At 39.4% G+C, this 18,223-nt stretch overlaps 1 protein-coding gene across 1 annotated transcript in view; it reads right to left on the reverse strand.

Moving 5' to 3' along the window:
• The window catches only part of fer1l4 (fer-1 like family member 4), a 108,810-nt gene that overhangs the window by 56,338 nt on the left and 34,249 nt on the right, over window positions 1–18,223 (reverse strand). Inside the window, exons 6-12 of the mRNA XM_061984724.1 lie at window positions 17,668–17,712; window positions 17,386–17,559; window positions 12,527–12,587; window positions 4,420–4,551; window positions 1,597–1,659; window positions 1,428–1,512; window positions 1,204–1,366 (exon numbers count right to left, since the gene is read on the reverse strand). Of these exons, the coding sequence (XP_061840708.1) occupies window positions 1,204–1,366; window positions 1,428–1,512; window positions 1,597–1,659; window positions 4,420–4,551; window positions 12,527–12,587; window positions 17,386–17,559; window positions 17,668–17,712 (723 nt within the window). The remainder of the gene's footprint in view (window positions 1–1,203; window positions 1,367–1,427; window positions 1,513–1,596; window positions 1,660–4,419; window positions 4,552–12,526; window positions 12,588–17,385; window positions 17,560–17,667; window positions 17,713–18,223) is intronic.

Below are 18,223 nucleotides of genomic sequence, written 5' to 3' on the forward strand. Positions count from 1 at the left end.
AGCTTAAGTTGTTCAACAGCCCGGGGTCTCTGTTGTGGTATTTTAGGCTTCATAATGCACCACACATTTTCAATGGGAGACAGGTCTGGACTACAGGCAGGCCAGTCTAGTACCCACACTCTTTTACTTTGAAGCCACGCTGTTGTAACATGGCTTGGCATTGTCTTGCTGAAATAAGCAGGGGCGTCCATGATAACGTTGCTTGAATGGCAACATACAGTATGTTGCTCCAAAACCTGTATGTACCTTTCAGCATTAATGGCGACTTCACAGATGTGTAAGTTACCCATGCATTGGGCACTAATGCACCCCCATACCATCACAGATGCTGGCTTTTCCTTTTTGGTCTGGAGGACACGACGTCCACAGTTTCCAAAAACAATTTGAAATGTGGACTTTTCCACTTTGCATCAGTCCATCTTAGATGAGCTCGGGCCCAGCGAAGCGTTTCTGGGTGTTGTTGATAAATGGCTTTGGCTTTGCATAGTAGAGTTTTAACTCGCACTTACAGATGTAGCGACTAACTTTAGTTACCGACAGTAGTTTTCTGAAGTGTTCCTGAGCCCATGTGGTGATATCCTTTACACACTGATGTCGCTTTTCGATACAGTACCGCCTGAGGAATCGAAGGTCGCGGGTATTCAGTGTTGGTTTTCAGCCTTGCCCCTTATGTGCAGTGATTTTCCAGATTCTCTGAACGTTTTGATGATATTACGGAGCGTAGATAGTGAAATCCCTAAATTCCTTGCAATAGCTGGTGTAGAAATGTTCTTAAACAATTTACTCAGGCATTTGTTGACAAAGTGGTGACCCTCGCCCAGTCCTTGTTTGTGAATGACTGAGCATTTCATGGAAGCTGCTTTTACACCCAATCATGGCACCCACCTGTTCCCAATTAGTCTGTTCACCTGTGGGATGTTCCAAATAAGTGTTTGATGAGCATTCCTCAACTTTCTCAGTCTTTTTTTTGCCACTTGTGCCAGCTTTTTTGAAACATGTTGCAGGCATCAAATTCCAAATGAGCTAATATTTGCAAAAAATAACAAAGTTTTCCAGTTCGAACGTTAAGTATCTTGTCTTTGCAGTCTATTCAATTGAATATAAGTTGAAAAGGATTTGCAAATCATTGTATTCTGTTTTTATTTACCATTTACACAACTTCACTGGTTTATTATTATTATTATTATTTTGACGAGGACTGACTTCTCCACGTCCTCGCTGCCAGTGGGACTGGGCGGGGGCAGGCCAGGGCTGAGGGCCTCGCCCTTCATCAGCACGCTGACCGTGGCCTTGACGTAACCTTTCACCCCTGACCTGGTGTCAGCCGGGTCAGTGAGAGGAGCCCACTTTTGGTAGAAGCGGTGGCCTGAAGAAAAGGTCAGAGTTGGCGTTAAGACATCAGGGTCAGTGACGGAGCGCTTGGTTACCTGGCTGGCTGAAGACCGTGGCGATGTCGATCTTGAAGGTTCCAATGTGCGTCACCAAGAAGGCCAGCGTCCGCCGGTGGAACACCTGCCAGGGGACGAGGATGGCCCCAGCCATTTTGTTTGTTTGTCGCCATGGAAACAACAGCAGAGGAAGGAACATGGACCTCACCTTTATCTCAATGACTTTGTCAAAGAGGATGTCTGGAGTCTCCTGAAACTCAAACTGGAAGTCCTGGAAGAGGAATTAAAGAAGACTGCTCTTGACTTTCAGTTTTATGTTGTCTATGAACATCATATATTATGTTTCAATGTCCTTTACGTTTACTTTTGTTTTCTTCCTTGGCACTTGGTGAAGGCGGTCACATTCCACTCCCCTCCCTGTTGCTTGCCTCATGTCTTTGTCTTGTCTACACTTTCTCTGCACTGTCCTCCGAAATATGAACATTTAAACATGGAATTTATCATCTGGACTAGGGTTGTCCCAATACCAATATTTTAGTACCGGTACTGGTTTTACGTCTTCGGGGACGCATAGCTGCGCTGGTAGCGTTCCTTCCAATACAGAAGACAAGCAGGAGTATCGTGGAGGTAAGATGAAGTATATTTAATTATTTTCAGGCAGGATCAAAAATACAAACTGAGGATTCTAGCAAGCATGGAGCTAAAAAACACAAAATGTCACCAAGGGTGAAAAAACAAGGAATGCTACTGCGTACAAACTTACGGAGAAAAAACAGGAGAACGAAAATGTTGCCTAAAGCAAACATTGACCCAGCAACTACTGCTGGGTGACAGGAAACTATAAAGGGGAGTGATTAACCAAAACACCTGGTGGGAACACTAATTGCAAAACTAAGACAGGTGAGGAGAATCAGTGCCCATGGAAACCAACAGTAAACAGGGAAAGAGGGTGCGCCCAGGAAACAGACTAAAGCAGAAACATAACCAACATAAATCATGCCATGATCCGGGTAACGGATCATGAAAACCGGTACCAAAATGTATTTTGATACTTTCCACAAAAAAATGGCATTATTGTCTTTATTTTGACAAAAAAACTTAGGGTACATTGAACATATGTTTATTATTGCAATTCAGTCCTTAAATATAATGGTGAACATACTAGACAACTTGTCTTTTAGCAGTAAGTAAACAAACAAAGACTCCTAATTAGTCTGCTGATGTATGCAGTAACATATTGTGTCATTTATATTCTATTATTTTGTCAACATTATGACGGACAAACTGTACAAATGGATAATTAATCCACTTGTTCATTTACTGTTAATATCTGCTTATTTTCTGTTTTAACATGTTCTATCTACACTTCTGTTAAAATGTAATAATCACTTATTCTTCTCTTGTTTGATACTTTACATTAGTTTTGGATGATACCACACATTTAGGTATCGATCCGATACCAAGTATTTACAGGATCATACATTGGTCATATTTAAAGTCCTCATATGTCCAGGGATGTATTTACTGAGCTTATAAACATAATATGAATTTTAAAAAGATTTTGTGAAGATAAAACGTATTGATGTAATCATAGTAGTATCGACTAGATACGCTCTTGTACTTGGTATCATTACAGTGGATGTCAGGTGTAGATCCACCCATGGCATTTGTTTACATTGTGACGCCGGTGAGCTATTGTATCCTCCAACGGTGTGTAGTGAAGCATGTTTAGCTATTCCTCGTCTTCCAGTGATAATGGTACTTGTAAGAAATGTACTTTATTTGTCGCCATGGAGGCCAGAATTAGTGATTTAAAAGTAGCTAAAACACTGCCGACTGAGGATGGATGTTACCTGCTAGCTAGCTAGCCATGTCTTAAAGCACCTCTTTCTGAGGGTGTTTCAGTGTTATAACTTCACCTTTATCTTTACTTTTTACACCAAAATGCGTCCATTCTCCCTTTTCTGTCTACACACTGTGTCTGCTTGTGGGTACTCTGTGTGTGCGCGCTGCCAAACATGCTCATCTGCTTGTAAAACCAACAATGTCATGACGTGACGACGCGCCGTCTGCCCGTTTAAAACCTTTTTTTTAAAAATTGGGAGCCCATCCATTCATCCATTTTCTACCGCTTGTCCCTTTCGGGGTCGCTGGAGCCTATGCCAGCTGCATTCGGGCAGTAGGCGGGGTACACCCTGGACAAGTCGCCACCTCATTACAGGGTCAACACAGATAGACAGAACCGGTACTTTTCAAACAGAGTATAGTACCGTTTTTGATTCATTAGTACTGCGATACTATACTAGTACCGGTATACTGTACAACCCGAATCCGGACTCTCCCACTCAATTGACAAAATCTCGACGAGGAAAAGAGGTTCTGGGGATCCTGGCCGCCCTGACAGAACGTTGGCTGCTGGGTCCGTGAGGGACTCGCGGGAGAGATGGAGAGTCATGTGGACGTGGAACACATCCATCTATTTGGAACCGTGATCATCTGCGGATTGGGCTGAGCATTGCTTCGAAAGATGAATGAAAGATGTGCAGACTTCGGAATTAAATCGCAAATTCAGTAACATCTCTGCAAAGCTTTCCGCTCTGCAAGGCGATGAATATAATCAATTTGAGATCCAGAATGGACAATTGGATCAGACGAATCTTTTGGAATGTGTTTGCCTGCCAGAAACTAATATCAACCCTTATCTACAGTTCCAAATGGCCTTGGCCAGGCCGGGATGTAAACATTCCAGTGAGACCAGTGCAGTGACAGAAGCTCTAAAACCCTCGCCCCCTTCTTCAAGAAACCCCTGGGATGTTGTTTCTGTTCTTGGACGCGGAGTGGAGTGACCTTCAGGCTTATGGACCCATGTACCACGACTACACAGATACCCCCACACACCACCAACCACACCCTGGAACTGAATATTCTACGTCCGCTTTTGGGCTGGAAACTCATTCTGTTGTATTTTTGAAAAGCAATGACGAGAAAGTTGTATCGTTGGACTCCATCTTGTGGACGCCCAAGCGCGTACCTCGTTGTAGAACGGGAAGTTTGTTGACTTTTGAGTGGCGGTATGTTTCTTCTGCTCTCCCACTCGGATAAAAACCGCAGGGTTGATGTTGACTCCAGCCAGCTTCTGAGCTTCCAGGATGTTGACGTTCACCTGCAGACACACAACACACCTTAGTTGTTGTTGCCTGAGGTGTGTTGGAAAATATCCCAAAATCATTCATTTTAATGTTGCATGGCATTGGCAGCTATAGGATGGAATAAGCTTGAAAAAATAATAATACAAAATACATTTTAAAAAAGATTAAAGTTTTGCTTTTATCGAACATGTTAAATGATGCATGTTCAACATTCAGCGTTCAATGGTCAACGTTCAACATTTAATCTTCAGTGTTGAATGTTAAACGTTTAATCTTCAATGTTCAATGTATAATGTTTAATGTTCAACGTTCAATGTTCAACATTCCAATGGTCAATGTTCAATGTTCAATCTTCAATGTTCATGTTCAACATTCCAATGGTCAATGTTCAATGTTCAATCTTCAATGTTCATCTTCAACATTTAATGTTCAACGTTCAATTTAAACGTTCAATGTTCAACGTTCAATCTTCAACGTTTAATCTTCAATGTTTATTGTTCAATGTTCAACGTTTAATGTATAACGCTTAATGTTCAACGTTCAATGTTCGATGTTCAACATTCAGTTCAAAGTACAATCTTCAATGATCAATCTTCAGTGTTCAATCTTCAACGTTTAATGTTCAACGTTTAATGTTCAACATTCAACGTTCAATGGTCAATGTTCAATCTTCAAGGTTCATCTTCAACATTTAATGTTCAACATTCAATTTCAACGTTCAATGTTTAACGTTCAATCTTCAACGTTTAATCTTCAATGTTTATTGTTCAATGTTCAACGTTTAATCTTCAATGTTTATTGTTCAATGTTCAACGTTTAATGTATAACGTTTAATGTTCAACGTTCGATGTTCAACATTCAGTTCGACGTACAATCTTCAACGTTTAATGTCCGTTTAATGTTCAACATTCAACGTTCAGTGGTCAATGTAAAATCTTCAATGTTCATCTTCAACATTTAATGATCAACGTTCAATTTCAACGTTCAATGTTCAGTTCAATGTTCAACGTTAAAACTTCAACGTTAAATCTTCAATGTTTATTGTTCAATGTTCAACGTTTAATGTATAACGTTTAATGTTCAACGTTCAATGTTCGATGTTCAACATTCAGTTCAACGTACAATCTTCAATGTTCAATCTTCAACGTCTAATGTTTAACGTTCACTGTTCAATCTTCAATGTTCATCTTCAACATTTAATGTTCAACGGTCAATGTTTAACGTTCAATCTTCAACGCTTAATCTTCAATGTTTATTGTTCAATGTTCAACGATTAATGTATAACGTTTAATGTTCAATGTTCGATGTTCAACATTCAGTTCAACGTACAATCTTCGATGCTCAATCTTCAATGTTCAATCTTCAACGTTTAATGTTCAACATTCAACGTTCAATGGTCAATGTTCATCTTCAACATTTAATGTTCAACGTTCAATTTCAACGTTCAATGTTCAACGTGCAATCTTCAATGTTTAATCTTCAAGGTTTATTGGTCAATGTTCAACGTTTAATGTATAACATTTAATGTTCAACGTTCAACGTTTAATGTATAATGTTTAATGTTCAACGTTCGATGTTCAACATTCAGTTCAACGTACAATCTTCAATGTTCAATCTTGAATGTTTAATGTTCAACGTTCAATCTTCAACGTTCAATTTTCAACGTTCAATGTTTATTGCTCAATCTTCAACATTCAATGTTCAATGTTTAATGTTTAACGTTCAATCTTCAACGTTCAATGTTCAATGTTTATTGTTCAATCTTCAACATTCAATGTTGAATGTTTAATGTTTAACGTTCAATCTTCAACGTTCAACCTTCAATGTTTATTGTTCAATGTTCAACGTTTAATGTTCAATCTTCAACATTCAATCTTCAGCGTTCAACATTTAATCTTCAATGTTTATTGTTCAATGTTTAATGTTTAACGTTCAATCTCCAAAGTACAACCTTCAATGTTTATTGTTCAATGTTCAACGTTCAATGTTCAATCTTCAACATTCAATCTTCAGCGTTCAACGTTTAATCTTCAATGTTTATTGTTCAATCTTCAACATTCAATGTTCAACGTTTAATGTTTAACGTTCAATCTTCAATGTTTATTGTTCAATCTTCAACATTCAATGTTCAATGTTTAATGTTCAATCTTCAACATTCAATCTTCAACGTTCAATCTTCAATGTTTATTGTTCAACGTTCAATGTTCGATGTTCAACATTCAGTTCAACGTACAATCTTCGATGCTCAATCTTCAATGTTCAATCTTCAACGTTTAATGTTCAACATTCAACGTTCAATGGTCAATGTTCATCTTCAACATTTATTGTTCAACGTTCAATTTCAAACATTCAATGTTCAACGTGCAATCTTCAATGTTTAATCTTTAAGGTTTATTGTTCAGTGTTCAACGTTTAATGTATAACGTTTAATGTTCAACGTTTAATGTATAATGTTTAATGTTCAACGTTCGATGTTCAACATTCAGTTCAACGTACTATCTTCAGTGTTCAATCTTCAATGTTTAATGTTCAACGTTTAATGTTCAATGTTTAATCTTCAAGGTTTATTGTTCAGTGTTCAACGTTTAATGTATAACGTTTAACGTTTAATGTATAATGTTCACTGTTCGATGTTCAACATTCAGTTCAACGTACTATCTTCAATGTTCAATGTTCAATGTTTAATGTTCAACGTTTAATGTTCAACGTTCAATCTTCAACGTTCAATGTTCAATGTTTATTGTTCAATCTTCAACATTCAATGTTCAATGTTTAACATTCAATCTTCAACGTTCAATGTTCAATGTTTATTGTTCAATCTTCAACATTCAATGTTCAATGTTTAATGTTTAACGTTCAATCTTCAACGTTCAATCTTCAATGTTCAACGTTTAATGTTCAATCTTCAACATTCAATCTTCAACGTTTAATCTTCAATGTTTATTGTTCAATCTTCAACATTCAATGTTCAACGTTTAATGTTTAACGTTATCTTCAATGTTTATTGTTCAATCTTCAACATTCAATGTTCAACGTTTAATGTTCAATCTTCAACATTCAATCTTCAACGTTCAATCTTCAATGTTTATTGTTCAACGTTCAATGTTCGATGTTCAACATTCAGTTCAACGTACAATCTTCGATGCTCAATCTTCAACGTTTAATGTTCAACATTCAACGTTCAATGGTCAATGTTCATCTTCAACATTTAATGTTCAACGTTCAATTTTAACGTTCAATGTTCAACGTGCAATCTACAATGTTTAATCTTCAAGGTTTATTGTTCAGTTTTCAACGTTTAATGTATAACGTTTAATGTTCAATGTTCAACGTTTAATGTATAATGTTTAATGTTTAATGTTCAACGTTCGATGTTCAACATTCAGTTCAACGTACTATCTTCAATGTTCAATCTTCAATGTTTAATGTTCAACGTTTAATGTTCAACGTTTAATGTATAATGTTTAATGTTCAACGTTCGATGTTCAACATTCAGTTCAACGTACTATCTTCAATGTTCAATCTTCAACGTTTAATGTTCAACATTTAATGTTCAACGTTCAATGTTCAATGTTTATTGTTCAATCTTCAACATTCAATGATCAATGTTTAATGTTTAACATTCAATGTTTAATGTTTAACATTCAATCTTCAACATTCAATGTTCAATGTTTATTGTTCAATCTTCAACAATCAATGTTCAATGTTTAATGTTCAATGTTCAATTTTCAATGTTCAATGTTTATTGTTCAATCTTCAACATTCAATGTTTAATGTTTAACGTTAAATCTTCAACGTTCAATCTTCAATGTTTATTGTTCAATGTTCAACGTTTAATGTTCAATCTTCAACATTCAATGTTCAACGTTTAATGTTCAATCTTCAACATTCAACGTCAACGTTCAATCTTCAATGTTTATTGTTCAATCTTCAACATTCAATGTTCAACGTTCAATGTTTAATCTTCAATGTTTATTGTTCAACTCTCAACATTCAATCTTCAATGTTCAATCTTCAATGTTTATTGTTCAACGTTCAATGTTCAATGGTCAATGTTCATCTTCAACATTTAATGTTCAACGTTCAATTTCAACGTTCAATGTTCAACATGCAATCTTCAATGTTTAATCTTCAAGGTTTATTGGTCAATGTTCAACGTTTAATGTATAACATTTAATGTTCAACGTTCAACGTTTAATGTATAATGTTTAATGTTCAACGTTCGATGTTCAACATTCAGTTCAACGTACAATCTTCAATGTTCAATCTTGAATGTTTAATGTTCAACGTTCAATCTTCAACGTTCAATTTTCAACGTTCAATGTTTATTGCTCAATCTTCAACATTCAATGTTCAATGTTTAATGTTTAACGTTCAATCTTCAACGTTCAATGTTCAATGTTTATTGTTCAATCTTCAACATTCAATGTTGAATGTTTAATGTTTAACGTTCAATCTTCAACGTTCAACCTTCAATGTTTATTGTTCAATGTTCAACGTTTAATGTTCAATCTTCAACATTCAATCTTCAGCGTTCAACATTTAATCTTCAATGTTTATTGTTCAATGTTTCATGTTTAACGTTCAATCTTCAAAGTACAACCTTCAATGTTTATTGTTCAATGTTCAACGTTTAATGTTCAATCTTCAACATTCAATGTTCAACGTTTAATGTTTAACGTTCAATCTTCAACATTCAATGTTCAACGTTTAATGTTTAACGTTCAATCTTCAATGTTTATTGTTCAATCTTCAACATTCAATGTTCAATGTTTAATGTTCAATCTTCAACATTCAATCTTCAACGTTCAATCTTCAATGTTTATTGTTCAACGTTCAACGTTCGATGTTCAACATTCAGTTCAACGTACAATCTTCGATGCTCAATCTTCAATGTTCAATCTTCAACGTTTAATGTTCAACATTCAACGTTCAATGGTCAATGTTCATCTTCAACATTTATTGTTCAACGTTCAATTTCAAACATTCAATGTTCAACGTGCAATCTTCAATGTTTAATCTTTAAGGTTTATTGTTCAGTGTTCAACGTTTAATGTATAACGTTTAATGTTCAACGTTTAATGTATAATGTTTAATGTTCAACGTTCGATGTTCAACATTCAGTTCAACGTACTATCTTCAGTGTTCAATCTTCAATGTTTAATGTTCAACGTTTAATGTTCAATGTTTAATCTTCAAGGTTTATTGTTCAGTGTTCAACGTTTAATGTATAACGTTTAATGTTCAACGTTTAATGTATAATGTTTAATGTTCAACGTTCGATGTTCAACATTCAGTTCAACGTACTATCTTCAATGTTCAATATTCAATGTTTAATGTTCAACGTTTAATGTTCAACGTTCAATCTTCAACGTTCAATGTTCAATGTTTATTGTTCAATCTTCAACATTCAATGTTCAATGTTTAATGTTTAACATTCAATCTTCAACGTTCAATGTTCAATGTTTATTGTTCAATCTTCAACATTCAATGTTCAATGTTTAATGTTAAACGTTCAATCTTCAACGTTCAATCTTCAATGTTCAACGTTTAATGTTCAATCTTCAACATTCAATCTTCAACGTTTAATCTTCAATGTTTATTGTTCAATCTTCAACATTCAATGTTCAACGTTTAATGTTTAACGTTATCTTCAATGTTTATTGTTCAACCTTCAACATTCAATGTTCAACGTTTAATGTTCAATCTTCAACATTCAATCTTCAACGTTCAATCTTCAATGTTTATTGTTCAACGTTCAATGTTCGATGTTCAACATTCAGTTCAACGTACAATCTTCGATGCTCAATCTTCAACGTTTAATGTTCAACATTCAACGTTCAATGGTCAATGTTCATCTTCAACATTTAATGTTCAACGTTCAATTTTAACGTTCAATGTTCAACGTGCAATCTACAATGTTTAATCTTCAAGGTTTATTGTTCAGTTTTCAACGTTTAATGTATAACGTTTAATGTTCAATGTTCAACGTTTAATGTATAATGTTTAATGTTCAACGTTCGATGTTCAACATTCAGTTCAACGTACTATCTTCAATGTTCAATCTTCAATGTTTAATGTTCAACGTTTAATGTATAATGTTTAATGTTCAACGTTCGATGTTCAACATTCAGTTCAACGTACTATCTTCAATGTTCAATCTTCAACGTTTAATGTTCAACATTTAATGTTCAACGTTCAATGTTCAATGTTTATTGTTCAATCTTCAACATTCAATGATCAATGTTTAATGTTTAACATTCAATGTTTAATGTTTAACATTCAATCTTCAACGTTCAATGTTCAATGTTTATTGTTCAATCTTCAACAATCAATGTTCAATGTTTAATGTTCAATGTTCAATTTTCAATGTTCAATGTTTATTGTTCAATCTTCAACATTCAATGTTTAATGTTTAACGTTAAATCTTCAACGTTCAATCTTCAATGTTTATTGTTCAATGTTCAACGTTTAATGTTCAATCTTCAACATTCAATGTTCAACGTTTAATGTTCAATCTACAACATTCAACGTCAACGTTCAATCTTCAATGTTTATTGTTCAATCTTCAACATTCAATGTTCAACGTTCAATGTTTAATCTTCAATGTTTATTGTTCAACTCTCAACATTCAATCTTCAACGTTCAATCTTCAATGTTTATTGTTCAACGTTCAATGTTCGATGTTCAACATTCAGTTCAACGTACAATCTTCGATGCTCAATCTTCAATCTTCAACGTTTAATGTTCAACATTCAACGTTCAATGGTCAATGTTCATCTTCAACATTTAATGTTCAACGTTCAATTTCAACGTTCAATGTTCAATGTGCAATCTTCAATGTTTAATCTTCAAGGTTTATTGTTCAGTGTTCAACGTTTAATGTTCAATCTTCAACATTCAATCTTCAACGTTCAACGTTTAATCTTCAATGTTTATTGTTCAAGCTTCAACATTCAATGTTCAACGTTTAATGTTTAACGTTCAATCTTCAATGTTTATTGTTCATTATTCAACATTCAATGTTCAACGTTTAATGTTCAAAGTTTAATGTTCAACGTTCAAGTTCAACGTTCAATCTTCAACGTTCAATGTTCAATGTTTATTGTTCAATCTTCAACATTCAATGTTTAATGTTTAACATTCAATTTTCAACGTTCAATGTTCAATGTTTATTGTTCAATCTTTAACATTCAATGTTCAATGTTTAATGTTTAACGTCCAATCTTCAATGTTTATTGTTCAATGTTCAACGTTTAATGTTCGATCTTCAACATTTAATCTTCAACGTTCAACGTTTAATCTTCAATGTTTATTGTTCAATGTTCAACGTTTAATGTTCAATCTTCAACATTTAATCTTCAACGTTCAACGTTTAATCTTCAATGTTTATTGTTCAATCTTCAACATTCAATGTTCAACGTTTAATGTTCAATCTTCAACATTCAACGTCAACGTTCAATCTTCAATGTTTATTGTTCAATCTTCAACATTCAATGTTCAACGTTTAATGTTCAATCTTCAATGTTTATTGTTCCATCTTCAACATTCAATCTTCAACGTTCAATCTTCAATGTTTATTGTTCAACGTTCAATCTTCAATGTTTATTGTTCAATCTTCAACATTCAATGTTCAATGTTTAATGTTTAACGTTCAATCTTCAATGTTTATTGTTCAATCTTCAACATTCAATGTTCAATGTTTAATGTTTAACGTTCAATCTTCAACGTTCAACCTTCAATGTTTATTGTTCAATGTTCAATCTTCAACATTCAATCTTCAACATTCAATCTTCAATGTTTATTGTTCAATGTTCAACATTGAATGTTCAACGTTTAATATTTAACGTTCAATCTTCAACGTTCAACTTCAATGTTCAACTTCAACGTTCAATCTTCAACGTGCAATCTTCAATGTTTATTGTTCAATAGTGTTCAGCATGTGCAAATCAAATAACACCGTTACCATTTGCTTTGTTCAGCACTCACCTGGAAACTCTGAACTCTGGGAGTCGCTGCAGCAACACGCCTGGAGAGAGGCCTGCTACGACTACACTCACACACACACACACACACACACACACACACACACACACATACACACACACACACACACACACACGCACACACACACACACACACACACACACACACACACACACACACACACACACACACACACACACACACACACACACACATACTGGTTATCATTTGGAATGGGGACCAAGTTTTTGATCATCACTTTCGGGGACTACAACTTTCTACAGGTTGTGGAGGCATATAAAAAAATGAGGTAAAATAGCCACTGCCCAGTTAGCTCATACACGTCTTTAAATCTCTGGATTGATGAAGTAATGTGCTGATCATTCTTACTGGGGACCCTGGGGAAAAAGAGTCAATATGGTTCATGGGGACCAAATTTAAATAATTTTGCATAATTCACACAAATTAGTACGTGACTACTGAGGACCATTTAAAAGAAGAAAAAAAAGTTCACACTCAAACTAACCAGTAAACATGTTTTATGGGCTAAAGCTTAAAAATCACTTAGGCATCATCAGAATGGATCTGACTATCATTTAAAAAGGTTTCCTTTTGTCTCCATACCGTCAGAGGTCCCCCAAAGGTGACTGTGTAAACAGAGCGATGTCCCCATTAAGTAAGCATTGCCAGAACACACACACACACACAAACACACACACTTTTGCTTGCTTATGGCAGTCCATCGATGTCGATGATGACGTTGCTCCAAACGAAGTATTGGATTGGTTATTGTTGTGCCTTTCGCCTGTGCATAGCCAGGTGGCTGCTCAGGCCTATGCGTGATCCACAGACTTTGTCACAGGAGGGGCAGGGGAAGGCAGCAGTGATGGTCGCTGGTGCTGTGGCACGTTGGTGTCTTTGTGCACGCCGCTGTGCTCTCCGCTCTGTGAACTTCTCCTGAAGATGAGTGATTCCCTGGTGGCAGGTAGAGCTCCAGGTCTGGCGGTCAGCAGCCAGGGACTCCAGTGCTGGTGGTTTGATGTCACACTTTTTCAGGAGAGTTTTAATGTGGTCCTTGTACCGTTTTTTCTGGCCATCGGCAGACCTTTGACCGACTGAAAGCTGGCCATACAATATCTGACGGGGTAGGCGGTGGGCTGGCATACGGATCACATGTCCGACCCATCTTAAGTGTTTTTGGCCAAGGAGTGCTGTGATGCTGGGTGTGTTGGTCCGGTCATAAATTTCAGTGTAGAGCACCCTGTCTTCCCAGGTCAGACCTAGGATCCTTTGGAGGCAGCGGATGTGGAAGGCCTCGAGACTCTGGATGTGCCTCTGGTAGGGTGTCCAGGTTTCAGAACTATAGAGCAGGGTGGAGAGGCAGACTGCCTTATACACGGCTGTCTTGGTGGAGATGGTTAGATTCCTATTCAGGAAAACCCTGGACCGTAGCCTTCCAAAGGCAGCAGAGGCCAGACCAATACGGGCCTGGACGTCATCGTCAATGGTGCAGGATGGCGACAGGGTGCTACTGAGGTAGGTGAAGTAGGGGACGGTGGCTAATGGGTGCCCGTCAAGGGTGAAGATCAGCGTATTTGGCTGGGGAGTAAACTCCTGCACGAGTATTTGTGTTTTCTTGGTGTTTATCTGAAGACCAAAAGGCACTGTAGATGGAGGCTACCACATTCAGTGCACGCTGGAGAGACTCTGGTGAGTGTGCAAGTACAGCGCAGTCATCTGCATACTGTAGTTCCAGAAAATGCTGGGTGGTGAGTTTAGTGGTGGCTTGGAGGCGACGGATGTTAAAAAGGTTACCATCCAGCCGGTATTGTATCTGAATCTCATCTGTGGGGTCCAGGTGTTTATGGGACAGGAGGGTGAACATGTTGAATATGGTTGGGGCAAGGACACACCCTTGCTTGACCCCCACATCCACACTGAAAAATGGGGATTGTTGGCCGCCGTTGCTCACACAGGCCTGCATGCCATCATGTAGCTGTCGCAGTAGGTTACAGAACTTTGCTGGTACACCTAGTTTTCCAAGTACTTCCCACAGCAAGTCCCGGTTTACTGTGTCGAAGGCCTTGGACAGGTCAATGAATGCCATGTACAGGTCTTTGCGGTGTTCTCTGCATTTTTCCTGTACCTGTCTGGCAACAAAGATCATGTCTGCGGTGCTCCGATTACGTCTAAAGCCGCATTGAGATTCGGGCAGGATGTTTTCGGTTACATGATTTGCTACTCGATGTAACATGATCCTTGCTAGCACCTTCCCAGCTGCGGATAGTAGGGAGGTACCTCTGCTGTTGCCGCAGTCTGCTTTGTCGCCTTTGCGCTTATAGATCGTTATGATGTTAGCATCCTTCCAATCTTGCGGGATGACTTCAGACGACCAGATGGCAGTGATCAGCTGGTGCATTCTGCGGTGCAGGAGATATCCACCGTGCTTCAAGATTTCTCCCGGGATCTCGTCAAGGCCTGGGCTCTTGTTGTTTTTTAGACCCTTGATGGCCTTGAGTACCTCTGAGAAGCTGGGAGAGGAGTCCAGCGAGTCTACAGGGGGCAGGCATGGGAGGTCAGAGAGTATGTCGGTCTGTACAGGGTTCGTGGTGTTCAGCAGTACCCTGAAGTGCTCAGCCCATCTGTCCAGGATCTGTTGTTTGTCCTTGTAGAGAGTGGTGCCGTCAGCTGATCTAACTGGGGTGATGTTCTTCCTCTGTGGGCCATAGATGGACTTGATGGAATCGTAGAAGGCATGAGAGTTGTTGGTGTCTGCGTGATGTTGTATTTCGCGGGCCTTCTGGGTCCACCAGTCGTTCTCCATGTCTCTGAGGGTGCGCTGGGTTTCACTTCTGAGGCGGATGAGCTGAGCCTTCAGGACGGTGGATTGAGGGTTTGATATGTGAGCTGCAAGGGCCTTGTGTTTTGCCTGAAGCAGGTCATAGATTCCTGGCGCACTATTGTCAAACCAGTCTTGATGTCGCCTTCTGGTGTACCCTATAGACTCCACGGCCGCCTGGTGGAGGGCAGTGCGTAGGGTGCTCCAGGTAGGTCCAGTGTCCAGATCTGGTGGCACTTCAGGAATCTTGAACAGCTGATCTTCTACCTTTTTCCTGAGCTGGTTGACGGAGTGCATGGACTTCAGTGCATCGCAGTTGAGCCTCTTGGAAGGTGGTGTTTTTCTCTGTTGAGGACGTATTTCCAAGTCAATCTTTGTTCTGATCAGGCGGTGGTCAGTCCAACAGTCAGCTCCACGCATGGCCCTAGTGATGCGCACCTCCTTCCTGTCCGCTTGGCGGGTGATGATGTAATCTAGGAAATGCCAGTGTTTAGAGCGAGGGTGTTGCCAGGATGTTTTGTACTTGTTCTTCAGTTGGAACGAGGTGTTTATGATGACCAGTTGATGCTCAGAACATAGAGTGAGAAGACGGAGACCATTGTTGTTGAGCTTGCCAACACCGTGCCGACCCATCACTTCCCTCCACAGTACACTGTCCGAGCCCACTCTTGCGTTAAAATCCCCTAGAAGGATGAGCTTGTCAGTGAGTGGTGTTTTGCTGATGGCGGAGTGCAGGGAGGCATAGAACTCTTCCTTACATTGAGGGTCGGCATCAGTGTTGGGGCATAGGTGCTGATGAGGGTGCAGTAACGGTTATTGGTGAGGGGAATCCTCCAGGTCATCAACCTTTCGCTAATGCCAACTGGAGATTCGGGAAGCTTCTGAAGTAGGGAGGTCCGCACAGCGAAGCCTACACCATGGAGGCGGCGGGAGCCTTCCGGAAGCCCTTTCCAGAAGAAAGTGTATCCTTCTCCCACCTCGGCTATGGAGTCCTCCCCATGGAAGCGGGTCTCGCTGAGGGCCGCAATGACGATGTTATACCTCTTCAGTTCGTGCGCCACCAACGCTGTTCTTCTGCGGGGACAAGATGAATCATCACGCACATTCAAAAGCGTACGGACGTTCCAAGTCGCTAGTGTGAGTGTCAGTCGGGTTTTATTCTTATGTTTTCGACCGCATGGGGGGATGACCCGGCAGCTGCGGTAGGCTTCCCGGGAGTGGAGGAACAGACCATTTTTAGGCCACATTTTCTAGGCCCTTCCCATCTCAGGGTGAGCAGGGTGGGGCTGCTCAGTCACGTGGGGAGCTGCCAAAGAGACACGCTGTTCCGTCCCGTACCTCAGCGACCGTCTATCCCACGCCGCCTGCGTGCAGAGTTGGGCTAGATACTCCCAGTCACATCCTGACCTGTATATGCCACCCTTCTCCATCGCCGCAGGACTTGGAGGGGAGGGGATGGGGTGGGAGAGGGGGTGGGGGTGTTTGGAGCAGGCCTGCGCAAGGAGTAGATTAGAGTGAAGGAAGTGGTGCGCAGTCACTACCCTCACTACCTTGGCTCCCCCCTACGTCTTCCAGTGGCATGAGGAGCTCATGACGACCTTCTGCAGGAAGGAGTTGCAGAAGACTGCCAGCACACCGGTCTGTTGATGGCTGCCTGATGCGGGTCTTCACAACAGATTTGTCGTTAGGGGTTTACTCCCGTAGCCAAACACACACGGTGCACCCAGTAGGCAGTGAGGCACCCTTAACCTTCATCCGCCTTTACTGCCGGGGGGGGACGCGTCATCCTCCGCCAGTTCCGCCGTTGAGGTTTTTTGGATCGCGCTTCGTCTGGAACCTCCCCCTCGACCTTACCGCCATGGTTGAACCTACCAGGAGCCGAGGCTCCCGACGGCATCGCTCTTAGGTTCATTGGAGCACACAAGGCTCTCCACCACGACAAGGCGGCGACCCGTGGAGAACAACACACACACACACACTTATGGGTGTACATATTGTTAAGTCAGTGGCGGTATGAGCAGACCTCAACAAAGGAGTGAAGACGAGGTCGGACGCCTCCAAGTCCAACAGGTCGTCGTCATCATCTTCATCATCGTAGTAGTCATCATCATCATGACCCTCAGACTGGATGAGAGTCCGCCCCAGATGGCGAGTCTCTCTCTCCAGCTCTCTCTCTTGACGACTCAGTATCTGCAAGCTTTAAGAAGTATGTATATGTACATATATAAGTATGTGTATTTATATATATGTATATATTGACATGAAGGCAAACTAGTAATATACAAGCAAGGCAGCGTTCATTTACCTTTCTGGTTCTTCAAAGCCTTCATTTATGATACCCAGCGACAACCTAAAAAAAGACACAATGAACTGATTGTTTATCAACATATAACTATAGATGTCAACAATCTGTGTATTGACACTTCTTCCACTCTCGTTCTTGCACGCTACACCGCTACAACAAAGATAACGAGGAGAAGACGCTGTCGAAAGTGAGCCGCGTAAATGAGACTGCCCATAAAACGCCGCATCCTGTCAGAAAGCGACTTGAAGATGATCTGTAAAACATCATCTATGCAACATTTTGAGCAAAGAACCACCATTACATGTTATGTAGACCACAAGGAAGTCTTTTACATTTAGAAAATAATTATAATAATATGAACCACCATTACATGTTATGTAGCCCAGTGGTTTTCAACCTTTTTTGAGCTAAGGCACATTTTTTTAATAAAGAAAATACGGAGGCACACCACCAGTACAAAAGGTCAAAAAATTAAACTCCACCAGGTTGTCATGCCTTATTTTGAGTTTGTTGTTGTTTTCCTGTGTGCTTTAGTTCCTGTCTTGCGCTGTTATTT

Source organism: Nerophis lumbriciformis, linkage group LG23 (assembly GCF_033978685.3).
Source record: "Nerophis lumbriciformis linkage group LG23, RoL_Nlum_v2.1, whole genome shotgun sequence".
In the NCBI taxonomy this organism is placed as follows: Eukaryota; Metazoa; Chordata; class Actinopteri; order Syngnathiformes; family Syngnathidae; genus Nerophis; species Nerophis lumbriciformis.